The following is a 17868-nucleotide window of genomic DNA, read 5'->3' as shown; positions in this document are numbered from 1 at the left end:
GCCGCTTGCCGCTCCAAAGCCAATACCAGAGAGACAAGTGCTGGTAGGAATGGAAAGCTTGCTTTATTTATTTATTTATTCATTTTTGGCTGTGTTGGGTCTTTGTTTCTGTGCGAGGGTTTTCTCTAGTTGTGGCGAGCGGGGGCCACTCTTCATCGCGGTGCGCGGGCCTCTCACTATCTCGGCCTCTCTTGTTGCGGAGCACAGGCTCCAGACGCGCAGGCTCAGTAGTTGTGGCTCACGGGCCTAGTTGCTCCGTGGCATGTGGGGTCTTCCCAGACCAGGGCTCGAACCCGTGACCCCTGCATTAGCAGGCAGATTCTCAACCACTGCGCCACCAGGGAAGCCCGGAAAGCTTGCTTTATTCAGGAGGCCGGCAACCTGGGGAGATGGTGGACTCATGTCCAAAGATTAACTCCGAGGATTCTGCTTTGACCATGAAGTTTTTAAAGGGAGAATCATCTGGGGAGGGGTCCAGAGTCTTTGTTGTCTTCTGCTGTGTGCAGACTCTCTTCTGATTGGTTGGTGGTGAGGTGATAGCGTGGTGCTCCAGGAGTCTTATGCTCAGCCTCAAGTCACCATCCTCCACCTGGGTGGGAGCCTTGTTCCAGCAGAAGAACTCAAAGGTATTTTGTTATGTATATCCCTTGAGGAGGAACCAGAACCCTGCCCTATGGCTGCACTATTGTTTTTTGACTGCTTCTTCTTCATTTCTGCATTCCTGCCCTTCCTTGATAAGCAACTGTTTGAATCTACATTTTGGAACTCAGGGAAGGTCAAGGAGGCTCTGTAAGCTCTCAGTCCTTTTGTTAGGGGAACGACTGACTGAAACCACCCGCCCTGGCCAGGCACTGTAGTAACCACTTGCATGAATTATCTTAAACAGGAGGTCCTGCTAAGGAATGCGGAACTAACAAGCTACCCACCAACCGGAAGAATTCAGGAAAGGTCAAAAGGAGAGAGGAGACTCCAGTTCATATGTCCTACCAACTTCTCAGAATCCTCCTCGCTGGAATCCGTCTTGGCTGGGAGATACGCGCCTCACCAGGAAGGACCCTGAGTCAGAATGATTGGCCGGAGACAATGCGGAAACTAACCCCATTACCATAAAACCTGAGACTGCGAGCCACGTGGCAGAGCAGTTCTCCTGGTTTCCCTTACCCTGCTGCTCTCTGCCCAGGCGCCCTTTCCCAATAAAGTCTCTTGCTTTGTCAGCACCTGTGTCTCCTTGGACAATTCATTTCTCAGTGTAAGACAAGAGCCCACTCTCGGGCCCTGAAAGGGGTCCCCCTTCCTGCAACACTTTTGGGGTTTTGTGAGGTCTTCATTACATAGGCATGCATCATTGGCCATCGATTGAACTCAACCTCCAGCCCCTCTCCCCTCCATGGAGATTGGGGGGTGGGATTGAAAATTCCATCCCTCTAATCACAAGGTTGGTTCTGGCAATCAGCCCCCATCCTTTGGTGAGGTCCAAACCACCTCATTAACATAACTCAGATAGAGTTATGTTAATGAGGAGCCCCTCTGCCCTCCCCAGAGGTCTGGGGGTGGGACTGGAATTTCCAACCCTCTAATCACTTGATTGATTCCCCTGGCAACTATCCCCCTCCCCCCTTAGGTTACCTGGAGCTTTTCAAAAGTCACCTTATTAACATAACAAAAGACACCTTTATTGCTCTTATCACAGGAAATTCTAAGGGTTTTAGGAATTCTGTGCCAGGAACTGGGGCTGACGACCAAATATATATTTCTTTTTTTTTTTTTTTAATTTTTATTTATTTATTTTTGGCTATGCTGGGTCTTTGTTGCTGCGCGTGGGCTTTCTCTAGTTGCAGCGAGCAGGGGCTACTCTTTGTTGTGGTGTGCGGGTGGTGGCTTCTCTTGTTGTGGAGCACGGGCTCTAGACACGTGGGCTTCAGTAGTTGTGGCGCACAGGCTTAGTTGCTCTGCGGCATGTGGGGTCTTCCCGGACCAGGGATCGAACCTGTGTCCCCTTCAATGGCAGGCTGATTCTTATCCACTGCGCCACCAGGGAAGCCCCAAATATATATTTCTTATACCTCATAATATCACACCAAAGATGTGTTTAAATCTTAAATTGATAATCACGTTACACTAAAGGGTAAAGAAATTAAATAAGTCAAGCCTAAATGGAGAATTAAGAGAATCCTTTAAAGAGGGCTCATGAAGCCATAGCTGCCCCAGGTCTACTGGCCTGCCTGCCCTACACAGTAAGAGGCCCTTGTCTGGGGATTAGTGGTGGTAGACTGCTGCCACCATCACCTCAGTCTCCACCCTCGGGGGTCATCCTGCCTGGCCAAGTCACTAGAACTGGTGTGGTAAGGTCAGAGAGCCCACCCAGGCAGGAGAATAGGGCAGCCAGAGGTCACCTGCAACACCTCTCCCACTTGCACTACTGAAACAGATAGGTGGTGTTTCCGGGGGCTCTGAAGAGCTCTGGTCCTTGATGTCTCAATGCAGAAAGAATTCAGTGAGGGGCAAAGTGATAAGAAGTGATTTATTAGAATAGGATGCTTGTGAGGCTAACAAGCAGGCAGGCGAGCGTTGTGCTGCCCCAAGTACTTAGTGGGTTACATTTTTCTAATCAAAGGAAGAGAGGGGAGGGGGAGAAGACCTTCTTTGTCTTTCTTGAGTAGGTGTCACGCTTCCATCATCAGCTCCTCCTCCAGTTTGGGCAGGGGAGTTTTGTCCCTACATGGTCAGGCCAGGACTGTCATGGCACTTTGGAAAAATTATTTCAGGTCTCAGTACAATGAGGGTCTTTCACCTTTCCATAATGATTGTTTTTTTGTGTGCAAAGAGCATGTCCTAGGGGCCAAAGAACATGTCTTGTGGGTCATTAACTTACTGAGCTCACTGGGAAGGATGTGGTCTCATGTCACCATTGTTTAATTGTTTTGGGGCATGTCTCATTCTTCTGTTGTATGCTTTTGTTGCTAATCAAGTTAGCTTGGTTTTGTTGTTAAGCGAGCCAATCTGGCTTTGATGCTAAACGACTTGCTCTGCTTTATGAGTCAAGCAAGCCCACATTGTTGCAGGATTTTCCCATTAATTTCTTGAGTGATCATTAATCTTACTGTGGTCTCCCAAAGCCCCCCTGAAGTTTTCTCTCTATCTACAATCCCCTAATGGGGTTTCTGAGCTAACTGTTTGATTATCCTACTCTAACCCTAACACTACCAGCTAAAAGTTGGAGACAGAACATAAGCAGTCTGGAGATGTGATTTCCTGATAAGAGGCTGGAGGTGGTGCCTGGGGAAGGTTCAGGGTCAGAAACGAGATGATATGCCTGTGGACTTAAAAAATTATTCACAACCTAAAAGTTGAGAGTTATGTTTTATTCAGCGGGAATTTTTAGGACTTCAAGCCCAGGAGGCAGCATCTCAAGTAACCCTGAGAGAACTGCTCAGAGGAGGCGAAGGGGGGAGCCAGGTTCTACAGATATTTTGCAACAAAGGGCAGGTAGCCGGGAACATCAAAAGATTATGGTTAAAGAAAACCAGATAGGGCTTCCCTGGTGGCGCAGTGGTTGAGAATCTGCCTGCCAATGCAGGGGACACGGGTTCGAGCCCTGATCTGGGAAGATCCCACATGCCGCGGAGCAACTGGGCCCGTGAGCCACAACTACTGAGCCTGCGCATCTGGAGCCTGTGCTCCGCAACAAGAGAGGCCGCAACAGTGAGAGGCCTGCGCACCGCGATGAAGAGTGGCCCCTGCTCGCCGCAACTAGAGGAAGCCCTCGCACAGAAATGAAGACCCAACACAGCCAAAAAAAAAAAAAAAAAAATAAATAAATAAATAAATAAATAAATAAATAAAATTAAAAAAAAAAGAAAACCAGATATCCCAAGTTAAGGAGTTTAGTGCTTTTCTATGTATGGGAAGATGCAAGAGTTCTGGGCTCACTGAAATCATTCCTTTGATATGCACCTCAGCTATCTGGGGCCAGTACCCTGTATTTTCACATCCTGAGTTTCCTCTGTGCTCACCGTGGGGAGTGGCTGCAGGCTGATGGCTGCTAGATGGCAGGTATTCTTTCCTTCCCGAGTTCCCTCAAGGCTCACCAGCTCACACTGGAGGGCTGCAAGCTGATGACTGTGACATCCTTTGTTTACTGATATGGCAGGAAATATTCCATTTCTCATGCCTCCACTGTGACAGCTGTGTCTATATGTGTGTTTGTGGGGAGGGAGAGAGCAGGAGGTTAGTCCTTAAAGGTGCCTGGAACCCAGGGAACTGGAGGCTTGGGCACCCTTGCCCTTCTCACATTGAAACCGAGTGGGGCCCTGTGGGGCTCCCAGCCATGGAGGCCCTTTCGTCCCCCATTTCTTGTAGGCAAGACTTCAGCCTCCATGACCTTCCCTGAGCTCCAGATTCGAACAGTTGCTAATCAAGGGAGGGGCCGCCAAGAAACCACCTGAGGCAAGATTAAAGGGACCAGAGAAGCTCATCAAGATTAGGCGACTGACCACCTGAGAGGAGATTAAGGGAGTGCCAGTCCTGCTCACACCCTAATCTTGGCAGAGACCCCCCTCTGAACCATATAAAACCCTCATCAAATCCTCCCGGGTTGGGACACATAGTTTTGTGAGGCAGAAGTCCAGTGTGTCCCCTTTGCCTGGCAAAGTAGTAAAGCTGTCTTTTTTATTTCACCCAAAACTCTGTCTCCGAGATTGGATTTGGCACCGGTGTACAGAGAGGCTGAGCTTTTGGTAACAACATTGCCTGGAGAATCAGCGTGAGAGGTAGTGGGAGGGCTGGGGTTGCAGTGGGATGGACAGGACAGCCCACGGGAAGAGGAGAGGGGACACAGAGGCCAGGCCAGGCCAGGTCTCCTCCCAGGTCCCAGCCTCTCTGGGCCCCTTGCCTCCCTTCTAGGAGCCACCCCCTAGGCCTGTCCCATTTACAGTGCTGGTCTGGGTGCTGTTCACTGCTGGTGGGTGGGTATTAGCTGAAACTACCTGACAAGGCCGCAGGGGGCCTGGAGGAGGGGAGGAAAGTGCTGCCATTTGGACTTATGGGGGCTGGAGGCCTGTCCTCTGCCAGCCCCTCTTGCCTGGAAGCTTAGCTCTTTCCAGGGTATGAGGCCATAGTGAGTGGGTAGCCGTGGTGGAGGCTGGGTTGGGTGGCAGATCAGGCATCATGGGGTCACCACATGGGGACACTAAGGAGACAAACAAGAGCAGGCCAGGGAGAGGCATATGCCATGTGCTTTCTCCACTGTGGTTGCTCAGGCCACCCCTGACTCCTGTCTCTTGTGCTGACAGGCATCCCAGACGTCAGATAGCTAGGAAACTGCTGAGGGTGTGGCCTGCCCAGGTTCAGGCCAGCTCTGTTTTGTTCTAGCCTAACCTAATAGTTTCCCAGTCTCCATGGTCCTCCCTCTAGCCCATTTTCACTTCCTACCACCATTCTGTATAAATTATTCCATGGCACTCTCCTTCTTAAAAGTCCTCAATGACTCCCCACTACCCAGAGCATAAAGGCCAAGGTCTTTAGCAGACAATTAGGCTCCAGGCTACCCAATCTGATCAGTTGTGTCTCCCACCCTACTTTGAAGGACCACTGAACACACTTTCCCTGCACCTTTGTATTTGTTCCCTCTCCTTCGAATATTCTTCCCCCCTTCTCCGTTAAACTTTCCCTTGACTTTCATATTCTGGCTCATCAATCTCTTCTCTGTACTCCCAATGCCTTTCTAACAAACAATGCCTTGTTTGTGTCCGTTTGGCAAGCCCTTGGCAGATGGTGGCTGAATGAGTGAAAGGCTGACCCAGGAGCCAGGCTGACTCTCTTTGTCCCACTCTGCTCTACCCGGGACACTCACGAAGGATCGAGGATGGCAGAAGTGGGCGCAGGCCTCAAGGAGACTCTGGGAACTGCAGTGAGCAGTGAGTGGAGCTGGAGGGTCCATGACTGGTAGGGAAGTTCCTTTGCCCACTGTTGGGGAGGAATTCTTCAAGTGGTAGGAGGGATATAGAGGAGGCAGAAAGGGAAGGGGCCTTAAGCTCTAGTGGTTGCCTCACTGCCCATCTTCACTGGGACCCACAAAGTAACCCCCCCACCCCCGCTCCTCCCCAGGATGCCTCAGGCAGGGTCCCCTGACCACTAGATCTGTTTGACATTTTTGTAGTTAGTAAAGATCACACAGGTGCTAGAAACAGCAGCCCCAACCTGGTCTTAGTTCACTACCCTGCAAGTTGGGCCAGTGCAAGAGATGGGCGTAGAGGACACGGGGCAGGTCTTTTTGGACAGACACCTGTGGGCACTAGGAGCACTGAGTCAGCAGGACGAGGTGGGACTGGAAGCAACCTGGGCAGGGCAATCCTGAGCTGGAAGAGGTTGACCCAGGAGAGTGAGCAGCTAAGGCACACCTGGCACCTCGGGAAGTTCCCGTTTCCTGAAGGACCCAGTATCCTGGCCCCAGCTTCTCTTCCTTAGCCTAGGGGCCGAGGCATCCAGGAGCTCTTTTCTGAAATGGACCTCTCCCTCACAAGGGAATTACATCAGCGGATGGACTGGCGGTGGTGGGAGGCCTCAGACACTTGCTGCCACCCAGTACACCCCTCACCTCTCATTTCCTGACTCCCTCAACACTTTGCTTTTAGCCTGGAACCTTGCCAAAAGTATACGGGGTGATCTCTGGTGTGGGCTCCATGGAACTGGAATTGGGCACTGTGAGACCCAGACTCATACTGCTGGCCCCTCCCCATCTCTCCCTCAGCTAGTTACCCCATCCCTTGAATAAGCTTCAAAACTGGTGCCTCGGGCTTCCCTGGTGGCGCAGTGGTTGAGAATCTGCCTGCCAATGCAGGGGACACGGGTTCGAGCCCTGGTCTGGGAAGATCCCACATGCCGCAGAACAACTAGGCCCGTGAGCCACAATTACTGAGCCTGCGCGTCTGGAGCCTGTGCTCCGCAACGGGAGAGGCCGCGACAGTGAGAGGCCCGCGCATCGCGATGAAGAGTGGCCCCCGCTTGCCGCAACTAGAGAAAGCCCTCGCACAGAAACGAAAACCCAACACAGCCAAAAATAAATAATAAATAAATAATAAACTTAAAACAACAAAAAACCCAGTGCCTCTTTCACTCCTTATTCTTACACAGAGGATCTCAGTGGATTATGGAGGGTGGTGCCAAAAGCCACCAGATTAAAAATATCCTGAGGGCACATATCTGTTAGCTACCTTGAAGGAGGGTCAAAGTATTTGGGAAGGACAGGGTTGGGGAAAAAATCCCAGGGATGGGTCATCCCAAGTTGTGTGGTTGTGGGGTAGAAGGACTCACTCACCCTGCAGCTCCCTCCCTTTCTCCCAAAGGTATTCTGGAGGCCCTGCAAGATGACTGACAAAAGGCTACCAGTGGATGCGAAGTTCGCATGGGGTAGCCTGCCCACGGCCAATCAGTACCTCTCCCACAGAAGAACGTTGGTGGCTGACTGGAGTTTGGGATCTAAGGAACTATCCTTTAAATTGGCCTTGCCCACACAAAAACACCTTTTTCACTCTTTCCGATTAAAGGTTATAAATACTTGTCTGGGCTAAAGACCTCCAGTCTCACAGTCCACTTCTATTAAGAATAAGTAGAGTTCAGACACTTCAAAACTAGGTCTGATTGGTTATGTGAGCGTGGCTCTGTCCTAACCCCACATGGTCTTTTCAAGCTCTCCCTTCTACAACTAAACTTGCTTCACAATCCAGAGGTTAAGTAGCCCAGGTCATACAAATGGGATTCAAGTTCAGGTTGTCCTGGCCAAAATTTCCTTCCCAGTCTACAATAACACACAACCTCCCAACAGTTTAGGGTACCAGGTAGCTCAATGGCAACTGGTTTGATTAGAGGTGGTTAGCTTCTTCTTTTCCCTTAAACAGCACAGGGGAAAAGGGAAACCAGGGCCAGGGTCCTCGACTGCCCCCGAGACCATTATGTTTGAGCTTCCTATGGACCAAATGTGTTGGTACATTACTCTGTGTGGTTAATCTTACCTCGGGGATTATTCAAAAGAGGGCAAATTGTTCACTTTCTGCCCCAAAGTCACATCCCCCTCCCACCCCAAATTTTAATACAACTTTGAAGGACTCTCAACTCTACAAGGGGTATATCAAAATATTGTTATAGTGGCCATATTTCAAAGAACCCAACAAATAAAGAGAAAGTCCTGACTGGATTTCAGAGAACAATTTCTTGTTACAATGAACCAGAAACAATAGACTCTACTGAAACTGGAACAGTTGACAGAATATGGCTGAACTTAATTAAAACTTCAAGGGGAATAAGGGTCAAACAAAGTCAATGAATGAAGCCCAAGATGGGCCTGGTATAAACATAAGGATAATAGTATTTCAGCATGGATATCTTCTGACCCCTCCCACCAGATATCTGCCATCAATTTCCAGCCCTTTCCCTTCTGAAGCATCTGCCAAACCAAACGGCTTTCCCCACTCTTTTGTAGGTGTAAGCCAATCCAAAAGTACCCTCTTTGGGCATGATGCAAAGCCAAGAGGAAAAGTTTATAATTCTCATTCCAGGGTAGAAAGTGCACATACCTGACCTAGTACACTGGTTATGTGGTGTAAATGTACATGGTAATAACTTTAATCAAATCAGAGCTGCTACCGTGTGTAACTTGTTAGGTGGCCCTGTAGCTATGTCAAAGTTCCTAATTTACTTTACTAAAACATCAGCGTGGCAGAATGCATTTTTGAGCTCCAGATTTTCTAAACACTTTTAAGAGGCTCTTTAAAGATGATGCAGAACAGAACTGTAACTCAGAAACCTAGACATTAAGGAGGGACATTGATGGGCTCTTTCTGGTACTTTTTCATGGGAGATGAACAGAGGAAATGTCAGAATGTCAAAGCATATGACAAGTGAGGGAAGGCAGAGCGGGGAAGAGGGTGTACTAGCCACAAGGCCAACAAAGTCATGTTCAAAGAGAAGTCTGGGCAAAGGAAAAAAACCCCAAACAACAACAAAACAAAACCCAAGTCAGAGGAAAAAAGAGTTTCATACAACACAGTATCAAAAAGTAAAAGGAACACACTAAATGCACAAACTGGTGGCAAGTCAGTCCATAGCCTATTATGATAGGTCCTTCCAGCATCAATCAAGTTTCTTCTCATCTGTTATCTCAAGGTTATTTACAGATGTGTGACTTTAACAAGAATCTCACAGGAGGGTGGGCAGGCTTCAATCATTGGTTTCGGGATCTGTCTGAGCCATGTAGGCATCCAACTCCGCATCCAGGTGTCCTTTCGTTTTTGACATGTACGCATCCAGTTGGTTGTCCAGCTGCTCCTTGGTCAGTACAGGGCGAGCAAGGGCACCTCTCCCTCGTCCACGGCCTCGTCCTCTGCCTCCAAAGCCCCCTCTTCCCCGACCTATCATACCCCGACCTGGCCCAAGGGAAAAAAAAGAAAAACAGTTACAAGTAAGTTTAATTGGTGCTATGGTAAATGCCCCTTAGAGCAGTGGGGCCTAGCTGAGAAAGGCTGAAGGGCAGGGCAAAAGAGGAGAAATCTGGAAAAACAGGAAACATACTGGATAGAAAGCAACACATGCAAAGCACACATAATGAATCCCTTATTACATGCTCATCTCTAAATGCTATTTAAAATTTTTTTATTCTATCAACAAAGTAAGGGAATATAGTTAACTGATAATTAAAAATTTCTTTATCTCTCCTAAGACAGAGAAACTAAAATTTGAGACTCGCTACATAAGTTTACAATTAAAATACAAGTACATTAAAGATAATCCCATTTAGTAAGATAGGGAGGAAGTAACAAGGGCACAGAGAAACAGGGGTGTGAAGCTAGACAGTTTTCAAATTAAACTTTACTGGAGATCCTTCTGAAAAATTAGCTCGTCTCCTCAAATTTATCAAACCTAATGAACTGATCCTATGTCAGGAGACTGAGGAGTTATTCTGACATAGGAACAATGAAGGGAATTGGGGAAAAACATTTTGAGTAGTCCCAGCCATTTCTATCTCCCGATTCTATTCACATTTTAACAATTATGGTTATCTGAGAGGTGGTTTCAATTCACTTAACAAAACATACCCAGCTTTCTGAAAAGCTACTTCAGACTCCTCCCCGCCCAATCCCTGTGATGTCTCTCTCAGAAACCAAGTCAAGATAATTTGGAAACATGCTATTTCATCCTGAAATCCAAACTAGCTTGTACTTCACTCAATAAGCCAAGCAACATATAATGCGAGAGAAGAAAACAAGCCCTCGGTTATCAAATTTCTTTTCCCAATAGTTATTATCCCCTGGCAACTTCAAGGTCATAAATTATGGAAGACCCACCACACACTTTAAAAAGACCAAAGCAAATATACCCAGGGGCTACAAGAATATATATTTATTTTTCCTGGACAGGTGTTGCTGGGAGTTTTCCACTAACCTCTAAGCCAGAAAACTCCCATGAGATTTGGCATTAACAGCAACACCATTAAAAACTCTCTTCCAGTCTGGGCCATGAGGTCACAGGACAAATATCACTAAGTCTCAAGGTAAGATTATCAACAAGAGTCAGTTAGTTAACTGACACAATACCATCTTGCTTTTTCTACTTTGATCAAAAAAAAGTCATCTCTGGTTTCGCATGGACACAAACTTTATCTTGAATTTACTTGGTTTCAGAGTCAATACCTAGCTCCAAGCCTCACCATCCTCTTTAACTCTGCTTCATTTCTGTACATCTCCCTCCTTTCTCTTCTTAGACTCAAAGTGGGTTTTGAGCTATGGGGTGGGGTGTGTGGTGGTGGGTCAGGGACAGAAAAAGATAAAACGCCAAACTGACCATTCTGTCATTTTTAACAATACAATTTAAATTTGCAAGAGCCTGAAAGAAGTCTGAATATAATCTGGCTCTGTAACACATACCTGACTGTTCTTGGAAAACCCAGGACATACCTCCACATTACCAGCATGTGAATTTAGAAAATAAGCCAGTTTCATAAAACAAACAAGACAAACAAATAAGCCTGCCTATGACTTAAAGCTGTGCAGAAAGGTGGCTCTGAGTTTTGAAGGGAGAGAAATAAGGGGAAGCTAGTCTCTGAAGTTGGTAGCTGACTAACCTCTACCACCGATTCCGCCACGACCCATAGCTCCACGCCCTAGGCCCCCTCTCCCAGGACCTCCACGACCTCGAACACCACCTCTTCTTAAGCCCATTCGGGGAGCTACGGCTCGTCCACCTCGGAGCAGGTTTTGACCTTGGAGAGGAGGCATACAATGTATATGCAGGTAAATCCAAGAGAGACAAAGTAGATTCTAACCAAAGGAAGGCGGTGAGGGTTAAATGAGAGTTAATTCAGTTAATTTTCAGGTTGGGTGGGGCAAGCTGCACACTGAGTGTGAAAAGATTAAGCTGCTCTTTATTCAATCAATTCAACAAGTCTGACCACAAATCCACTTTTGGAAGAAGCTGGGAGTTAAGTCAATTAGTTAAGTACATACATCTAATGAGTATCTATTGAATAATCACAGGTAGGTGCCTAGCATTATGGCAGATTTAAAAACAAATGATATGGTTCCTGCTCTCAGTACAGTTTTGTAGGGGACAAGAACTATATAGAGAACAGTGTAACGGTGCCTAAAATGTAACATATAGCTAAGTGCTATTGGTCAACTTGTCCTCTTTTTTCCAGATGTAATAGAGTATTTCACTAAAACCAGGAACAGAGATGATTAGTTAAGATATAGGCCAACAGGCCAAGAAGTTTCTTAGATTTGACTTATTTCTAGAACTTGAATGTGCTTCGATTCAAGCAGCAGCAGGGTGTTTTAAAATGGAATGGAGATGACATGAATTACCTGTTGTAACGCAGGTCCTAGCCTCTCACCATTGCACATTATCAGAAAAGGAATGGTATCGATAAAAAACATGCAGCACTATTAAAAATATGTGATTTCAGAAGTTATTAATTATATCAATACAAATTCAGGCTTAAAGATGTTAAACAAATGTGTCCATAAGCAGCCCAAGAGAAAAGGGAAGGGGGTGTGGGCCGACAATTATCAGGTACAGAGCACTGACCTCGGAGCGACATCCCGCCCCTAAGTAGGGTCCTTGTGGCGCGTCCCCCACGAAGTCCTCCTCTGGGCAAGCCTCTCTGGATAATGGGCAGGCCTCGTCCTCCGATTGCTCCCCTGGCCAGGGCCCCTATTGGTCGGCCTAACCGTGCCTGGATGTTACTCTTACCCAGGCGCTGCTTTAAGCTCTTCTGGAAGAAAAGGTGTTAGGGAATTGAGATCAAAAAAGCAATCCAATGGGATTTAGCAACTCAAAGTGCAGAGAAAAAGAAGCAAGTGAGATGTCTGTGTGGCGGGAGATAAACCTGCACGGGGTGTCATAAGGATCCCAAACCAGAAGCAAGCCTTTGCCTCAGAACATGGTAGAAAACAAGCAGAATTCTGATCCAGAGCTTCTAAGAAGCTTGAGTATGGTCCCATGAAATTGGCATCACCACAAATTACCTCACTAGTTTGGCTACAGAAGTCATATACCACTACTTGGAACATAAGTTTTAATAAGAACACTGTATTTCAAATCCTGGATTCTGCTGTTTTTGAACCACCAGTTGACAATGACAGGACTGGATTCATACCTGCCCAAGGACTACCACTGTCTTCAAAGGCTTACTCAAACACCATAGGAAGTTCATCACACTCTGGGCAAAGTTTAAATTACAATTTCATTTGAATTCTTGTGACTTAAGAACAAGTTTGATTTCTCAGTCAAAGAGGCCAGTGTGTTCCATTTTTCCTCTGAGTATCTATCTCCAGACGGTCCACTTTTTACCTTAAGATGTAAATAAACACAAAAAAGTCAAATCTCCTTTCCTTACATATCTTAAATAGCCGTAATTCCATGTCTACCTTTGCAAACAGCTCCATTAATTCAGTATAATGACTTTTAATTCAAAATAAACACATAACTCAAATGTATCTCCATAGAAAGCTAGCCAAACGTGCATTAGAATTAAGACAGTTTAGCTATAATCATAAAACTCAGGGCCACATTTGAGAACAAGGACATACCATAGATAGAAATTTTTCAATAATCTGTCCCTCAAAGAGAAACTACAAAGACCACATCTCAGACAATTAAAATTCCTTCAGAGGAAAGGGTGACCGTGTAGCCTTGAACACCACCAAAGCCCTAGCAAACCTGTTCTCCTATAACGCCATAAGTCAGTATGAACGAAAATAAATTATGCGTCCTCAGGCTTCACCCACAAATGACTACAAATGATTTTCTCTGCAACCATATGCTGCGAGTTATTATTATTAGCTTTCTAGCATGAGATCATAAACTGCTTCTAATCAGAGGGGCAGGCTCTGAACAACATGAGTTCAGGACTTCTTTCTACAAGTCTCTTGTGTTTAGTCATCCTTGGTACATTCTCCCAAGACCTGTGCTTTAAGGGGAGAATGCATAGTACTTAGAAGTTCTTCTCCCTTCCCATCTCTTACTTGCCACCAATACTAGTCTCTAACATTGAAAAGAAGCTGAAGGATGTCAACTGTATCATTCAGTTTCCACTCTAGAGCTGTGCTCTATGCTAAGGTAACCACTAGCCACATGTAGCTAATTTAAATTACAAGTAAAAAAATAAATAAATAAAAATAAAAATTTAAGATCCTCAATGGCACTAGCCACATTTTGAGCGCTCAACAGTCAATGTGGCTAATGGCTACTGTATTGGAGAGCACAGATACAGAACATTTCCAACACCGTGGAAAGTTCTATTGGTGCTCTAGAGGCTACTTTCTTCTGCACAGCCTCTGTTCCAAGCTTCTTGTTAAAAGGTCCTTTGGAATAATATGTCAGAGACCTGTCTTCAACAATTTTTAATATTTACTCTTAGAAAACAGTGGCGCCTTTTACTGCTTTCCTGGGTCTGGGATGAATGCAGCCACTCCAAGGCTTAAGGCAGCTGAAGCAGAAGGCCTTGTTTATTTTTGGTCAGTGAGCCCAGTGGCTCAGGGTGGGGTGGAAGGGTGTTATATTTAACTGCTGACTTTATGCACAGCCATGCAGTGCTACCAGTTAAAGTCCTTACAGTTGCATGGCACCGCCCTCCAGACGCCCAGCCACAGCTTGGACATATCCTTCCACAGCCACTGTCCGGACTTGCACATAAAGTCTATGAATAATAAAGAGCAGGTTTTATTTCAGATCTGAATAGGATTATCTCTTACTGGAAATTTGAAAGAGAACCCGCTAACTCTTAAATTAATTACTCAGTGTTCTCGCTCTACTTTACTGACAAAACTTTAGGTGCCGTGGAGATGAGGGTCACCCCACTCTTTCTACTGTTTAGCATTGAAAACCTTTGACTAAGAGGCCTTTCAGACTCCGTGTATTAGGGAAGAAAGAATAAAATCATTTCCCTAATTTGTAAAGCATTTAATGAGAAATAAAGGATTTTTTGAAGATCATCTAAAAGAGAAACCAAAATTTCTTTGTGGAAAAAGCCAGTGCATCTATTTTAAGGGCAAAGGATCAGAGAACAAAAGAGATTAATACTCATTGATAACACAGAAACAGGCCACCTTGATGGCAAACTCCCTAAAAGAGAAAGACAACAAAAAGTTACTTATTGGTACCTGCCAAAATGAGAATTCTCTGAACTTCTCTTTCCTCCAGAGAAGTTCAGCTTTTGCCCTGAGCCACCTCGTAATTATCCATGGCGTCCTGACAGCCTCAGTGGACTACCTGACAGGGATCACCAGCTGCTTCTGGAGCATTAAGACCCATTCTCTCACCTGCTTAAGTTTTAATGCTGCCTGGACAGAGGGTCTATTCTCCATCTGCTGGGCCAGTCTTCTGTTTCTGGCACTGGCTAGCTGCTGTTGTTGCTGCATCGAAGCCCGAATATTCACTGGCATCGGCTGTTTGTTCTTCAGCATATTAGTAAAGCTTCAAGGTCGAACAAAATGGATGTTTAAATAAACGCTTTATTACAAAACATTTATTGGCATTTTCATGGCTTGCTAGACCAGGAGCTCCAGATCCCACGAACTTTAAGTAAAGTGGTACACTTAGATCAAGGCTGATGTGGGTTAAAGACTCCTCTGCTTCCACAAACTTGCAAGAATCAGAAACTTAGAAATGCAGCTAAGTGTAGCACATTCAATCAAAAGTGATAACAAGGGCTCAGGTAACGGCTTTTAGAGAGGTAGAAAGTATGAAAAGCACGCAATAAGCAGATATGATGACAAGAGACAGAAGATGTAGTTTCAAAGACACACAAAGCAAGCCAAAACCTTTGGGGACCTGAGGGTGCATTTTAAGGGCAAATATAAGGAAGGACTAGAGCACCTTCAAAGCCCATGGAAATGATACACCCACATAAATTATAGGAGCATTATCACATTCTCTCATATATTTGTTCACGCAGTAACATGAATATGGAGAATTAGTGTATCACTAAGGGATAAAGGTAAGTACATATGCTTCAGAAAAGGCAAACAAACATAAGTAAATCTTTTAGTGGTCTAACATCAGCTTAATAAAGTCACTGGTCGAAGGCACTCAATGAACAAAGCTCTCAGAGACAGAAAGTGCCTTTAAATGCCTTAACTTTTCTTAGTGTCAAATGATTACTTTTTCTGACTCTAAGTGATTATTTCTGAAAAAGTTAAGATTAGTTTAATCATTTAAGAGCTTGTGAAGACACTCTTCTATTATTCCTGTCAAGGTAAGTTTAATGGAATGAAAGAGAAGAACATTCAATTGTAAAAGAATTGAAAGCAAAAACAAACTAAAAGCAGAATGGAAAGAAAGTGAAATGGAGCAAAGCAAGTGCCTCTTACAAGGCCCAAGAATGATATTCAAGGGCCTTTGGACATATTCATAGCTTGCTACCCGCCTCTTACAGGCCAGACACAACACTGCTGGCCTTGGACTGGGCAGCAAGCCTACTGCAGCTAGGGTACCATGCTACCGAGCTGCACCACCCCTGTATCAATGTTAAAAAAAAAAAAAAAAAAAAGTGAAGAAAAGGGAGGGTGTGAGGAGTCTTTTTAAAATACATCCCACCAGATAAATATTTCAGACAGCATAACACAAAAATCTACTGATAAGGGGTTTTGAAACAACCGCCCAATTTGTTTTGTGTACCACATACGATGCAACTAAGAACAGAGGTCTGTAGCCTTCTGTTGGTATTTAGTTTAAAACCGGTTTTTGTGCATTGGACCCCAGGGCCAATTTAAGTAATGTTTTCTTATGAACGAGCTGAAGTTGCTGTTGGCTGCCTCACCGCTCATTTAGAGACATCTTGGTGGTGCTTTTTAGCACAACTTTCGGCGCTGACTGTGCAGCCATCTTCAAATCCCGAGAATCTACAAAGGACAATGGACAGAATGAGCAAATGAGAATGACGACCACCTCATTTCAACAAGTGCCAAAGGCCCCAACCAAAAATGAATGAAAAGGCCTGTATCATTGACTACTGACGATCACACCAAAACTCATTTCAGGTGCTTAAACTTCAGAAGCTAGCTACCTCAAACTAATAAACTCCAAGGCCACAGGACAGAAAATATCTGTCCAAGCCTCCAAAATAGCAGACTTAGACCTAGCCAAAGAAAGTGTTAAGAGTCTGGCTTTTCATCTAGAGCGGTCCTTCTCAACCTTGGCTGCAAGAAGTTTTTTCTTAAAAAAACAACAAAACACAGAAGCCTGGGCCCAAACTATTTAAAGCACAATCTCTGACGGTGAGGTCTGGGGATCAGCAATTAGAAGGGGAAAAAACCCCAAAAAGTCTACCTCGAAGAGGGGAAAAAAAAAAAAAAAAAAAGTCTACCTCGGTGCTTCTCTTGTGCAGCCACAACTGAGAACCACTGATCTAGAGAGATGACACAAGCATACCAGTTTCAGAATCAAGTAGGAGCCTTAGCAAGGGCCTGCGGAGCTGGGGGAGGGAGGGAGTAGGCAAGGTTTCCCTAAATGGGCATTCACCTGGGAGTTCGCTCCCGCAGAGCGCTCCACAAAATTTAACCCTGAAGCCGCCATTACTTTCCAACGTTCCCTAAAGTCGTGTGGTCCTCCTTTGATCTCCCTTCCCTCTCAAAGCCCTGTGAGAACCGCCAACGTTGCTCAACCCACCAAACAACATTCTTTTTTAACCCTATCAAATCCCCACCTTTTCCATCAATCCCGCGGCGAGTTTCCAGTTCGGGGTCTCCCCCGCCTCCCTCTCAGGGGCTCCGCCCCCTCCGGGGCCTCCATCTCGGACACCCTGTCTGCCTCCACATCCCGCCAGCTCCCGTTCCGCGTCCGCCGGACCCCCTCCGTTCCCCAGGACTCTTGCGCTCCTCACCACAGACACGTACCGAAGGAAACGGACGCCAGTGCTCCTCCCGGGGCTGCCACCACGGCTGCGGCAGGCGGGCCGGGGGCCGGCCGAATCTAAGTTGACGGTGGAGGGGCTCGGGTTAACTTGGTGGGCGGTTAGTTAGATGTGTTAAGCGGTAGATTGCTAGGTTAGTTCGTTGCTGTTGGCTGGCTGTCCGGTTGGCCCGTTCGCCTGCTAACCGGCCTGCCCTTTCCTGCCTTTCACCACAGCGGCTGCCGTCAACTCCCGCTCGGTGTCGAAAACAAAATGGCCGCCACACCCAGTACGGAGAGGGACCGGCTAAAATGGCGTCGACGCAGTTACGTTATGCGTCAGATCCGCCGCACCACTAAGGGGCCGCAAATTTTGTGCCACGCCTGCGCGGGATTAGGGCGGAGCCCTAGGGAGAAGGCGGGGCTTTAGCAAAGGCCTGGTCTGTATTAAACGCAGCCTCCTCCCCCCGCCCCGCCTAGGAAGGGGCG

The 17868-nt window shown here is 46.3% G+C and overlaps 1 protein-coding gene across 8 annotated transcripts; it reads right to left on the bottom strand.

The window, feature by feature from the left end:
• Positions 1-9012: 9012 nt before the first annotated feature.
• Positions 9013-17684, bottom strand: CHTOP (chromatin target of PRMT1). Of its 8 annotated transcripts, XM_007178549.2 has the most exons (8): positions 17385-17680; positions 16856-16897; positions 16310-16391; positions 14811-14964; positions 14105-14188; positions 12076-12262; positions 11114-11251; positions 9013-9419 (listed from the first exon to the last, which is right to left on the bottom strand). In XM_007178549.2, exons 3-8 carry the CDS (start codon positions 16372-16374, stop codon positions 9214-9216), a joined length of 834 nt encoding a protein of 277 aa, XP_007178611.1. In that variant the 5' UTR covers positions 16375-16391; positions 16856-16897; positions 17385-17680; the 3' UTR covers positions 9013-9213. The 8 variants fall into 8 exon arrangements, with proteins under 8 accessions (XP_007178611.1, XP_007178609.1, XP_028021323.1 ...); XM_007178547.3 differs by lacking the exon at positions 16856-16897 and having other exon boundaries at positions 17385-17679; XM_028165522.2 differs by lacking the exon at positions 16856-16897 and having other exon boundaries at positions 12076-12259; positions 17385-17679.
• Between the last annotated feature and the right edge of the window lie 184 nt (positions 17685-17868).

The sequence above is a fragment of the Balaenoptera acutorostrata genome, chromosome 1, assembly GCF_949987535.1.
Source record: "Balaenoptera acutorostrata chromosome 1, mBalAcu1.1, whole genome shotgun sequence".
In the NCBI taxonomy this organism is placed as follows: domain Eukaryota; kingdom Metazoa; phylum Chordata; class Mammalia; order Artiodactyla; family Balaenopteridae; genus Balaenoptera; species Balaenoptera acutorostrata.
The sequence above is the reverse complement of the archived record's forward strand: the minus strand, read 5'-3'. Positions and strand labels throughout refer to the sequence as shown.

Coding starts and splice junctions, on each gene's coding strand:
- CHTOP (XM_007178549.2), bottom strand. CDS start 16,374: ATGGCTGCACAGTCAGCGCCGAAAGTTGTGCTAAAAAGCACCACCAAG. Junction 12,263..14,104: donor GAGGGCGGTGCCATGCAACT/GTAAGGACTTTA, acceptor CTTTTCTTCCAG/AAGAGCTTAAAGCAGCGCCT. Junction 11,252..12,075: donor GGGCGGGATGTCGCTCCGAG/GTCAGTGCTCTG, acceptor CTCCTCTCCAAG/GTCAAAACCTGCTCCGAGGT.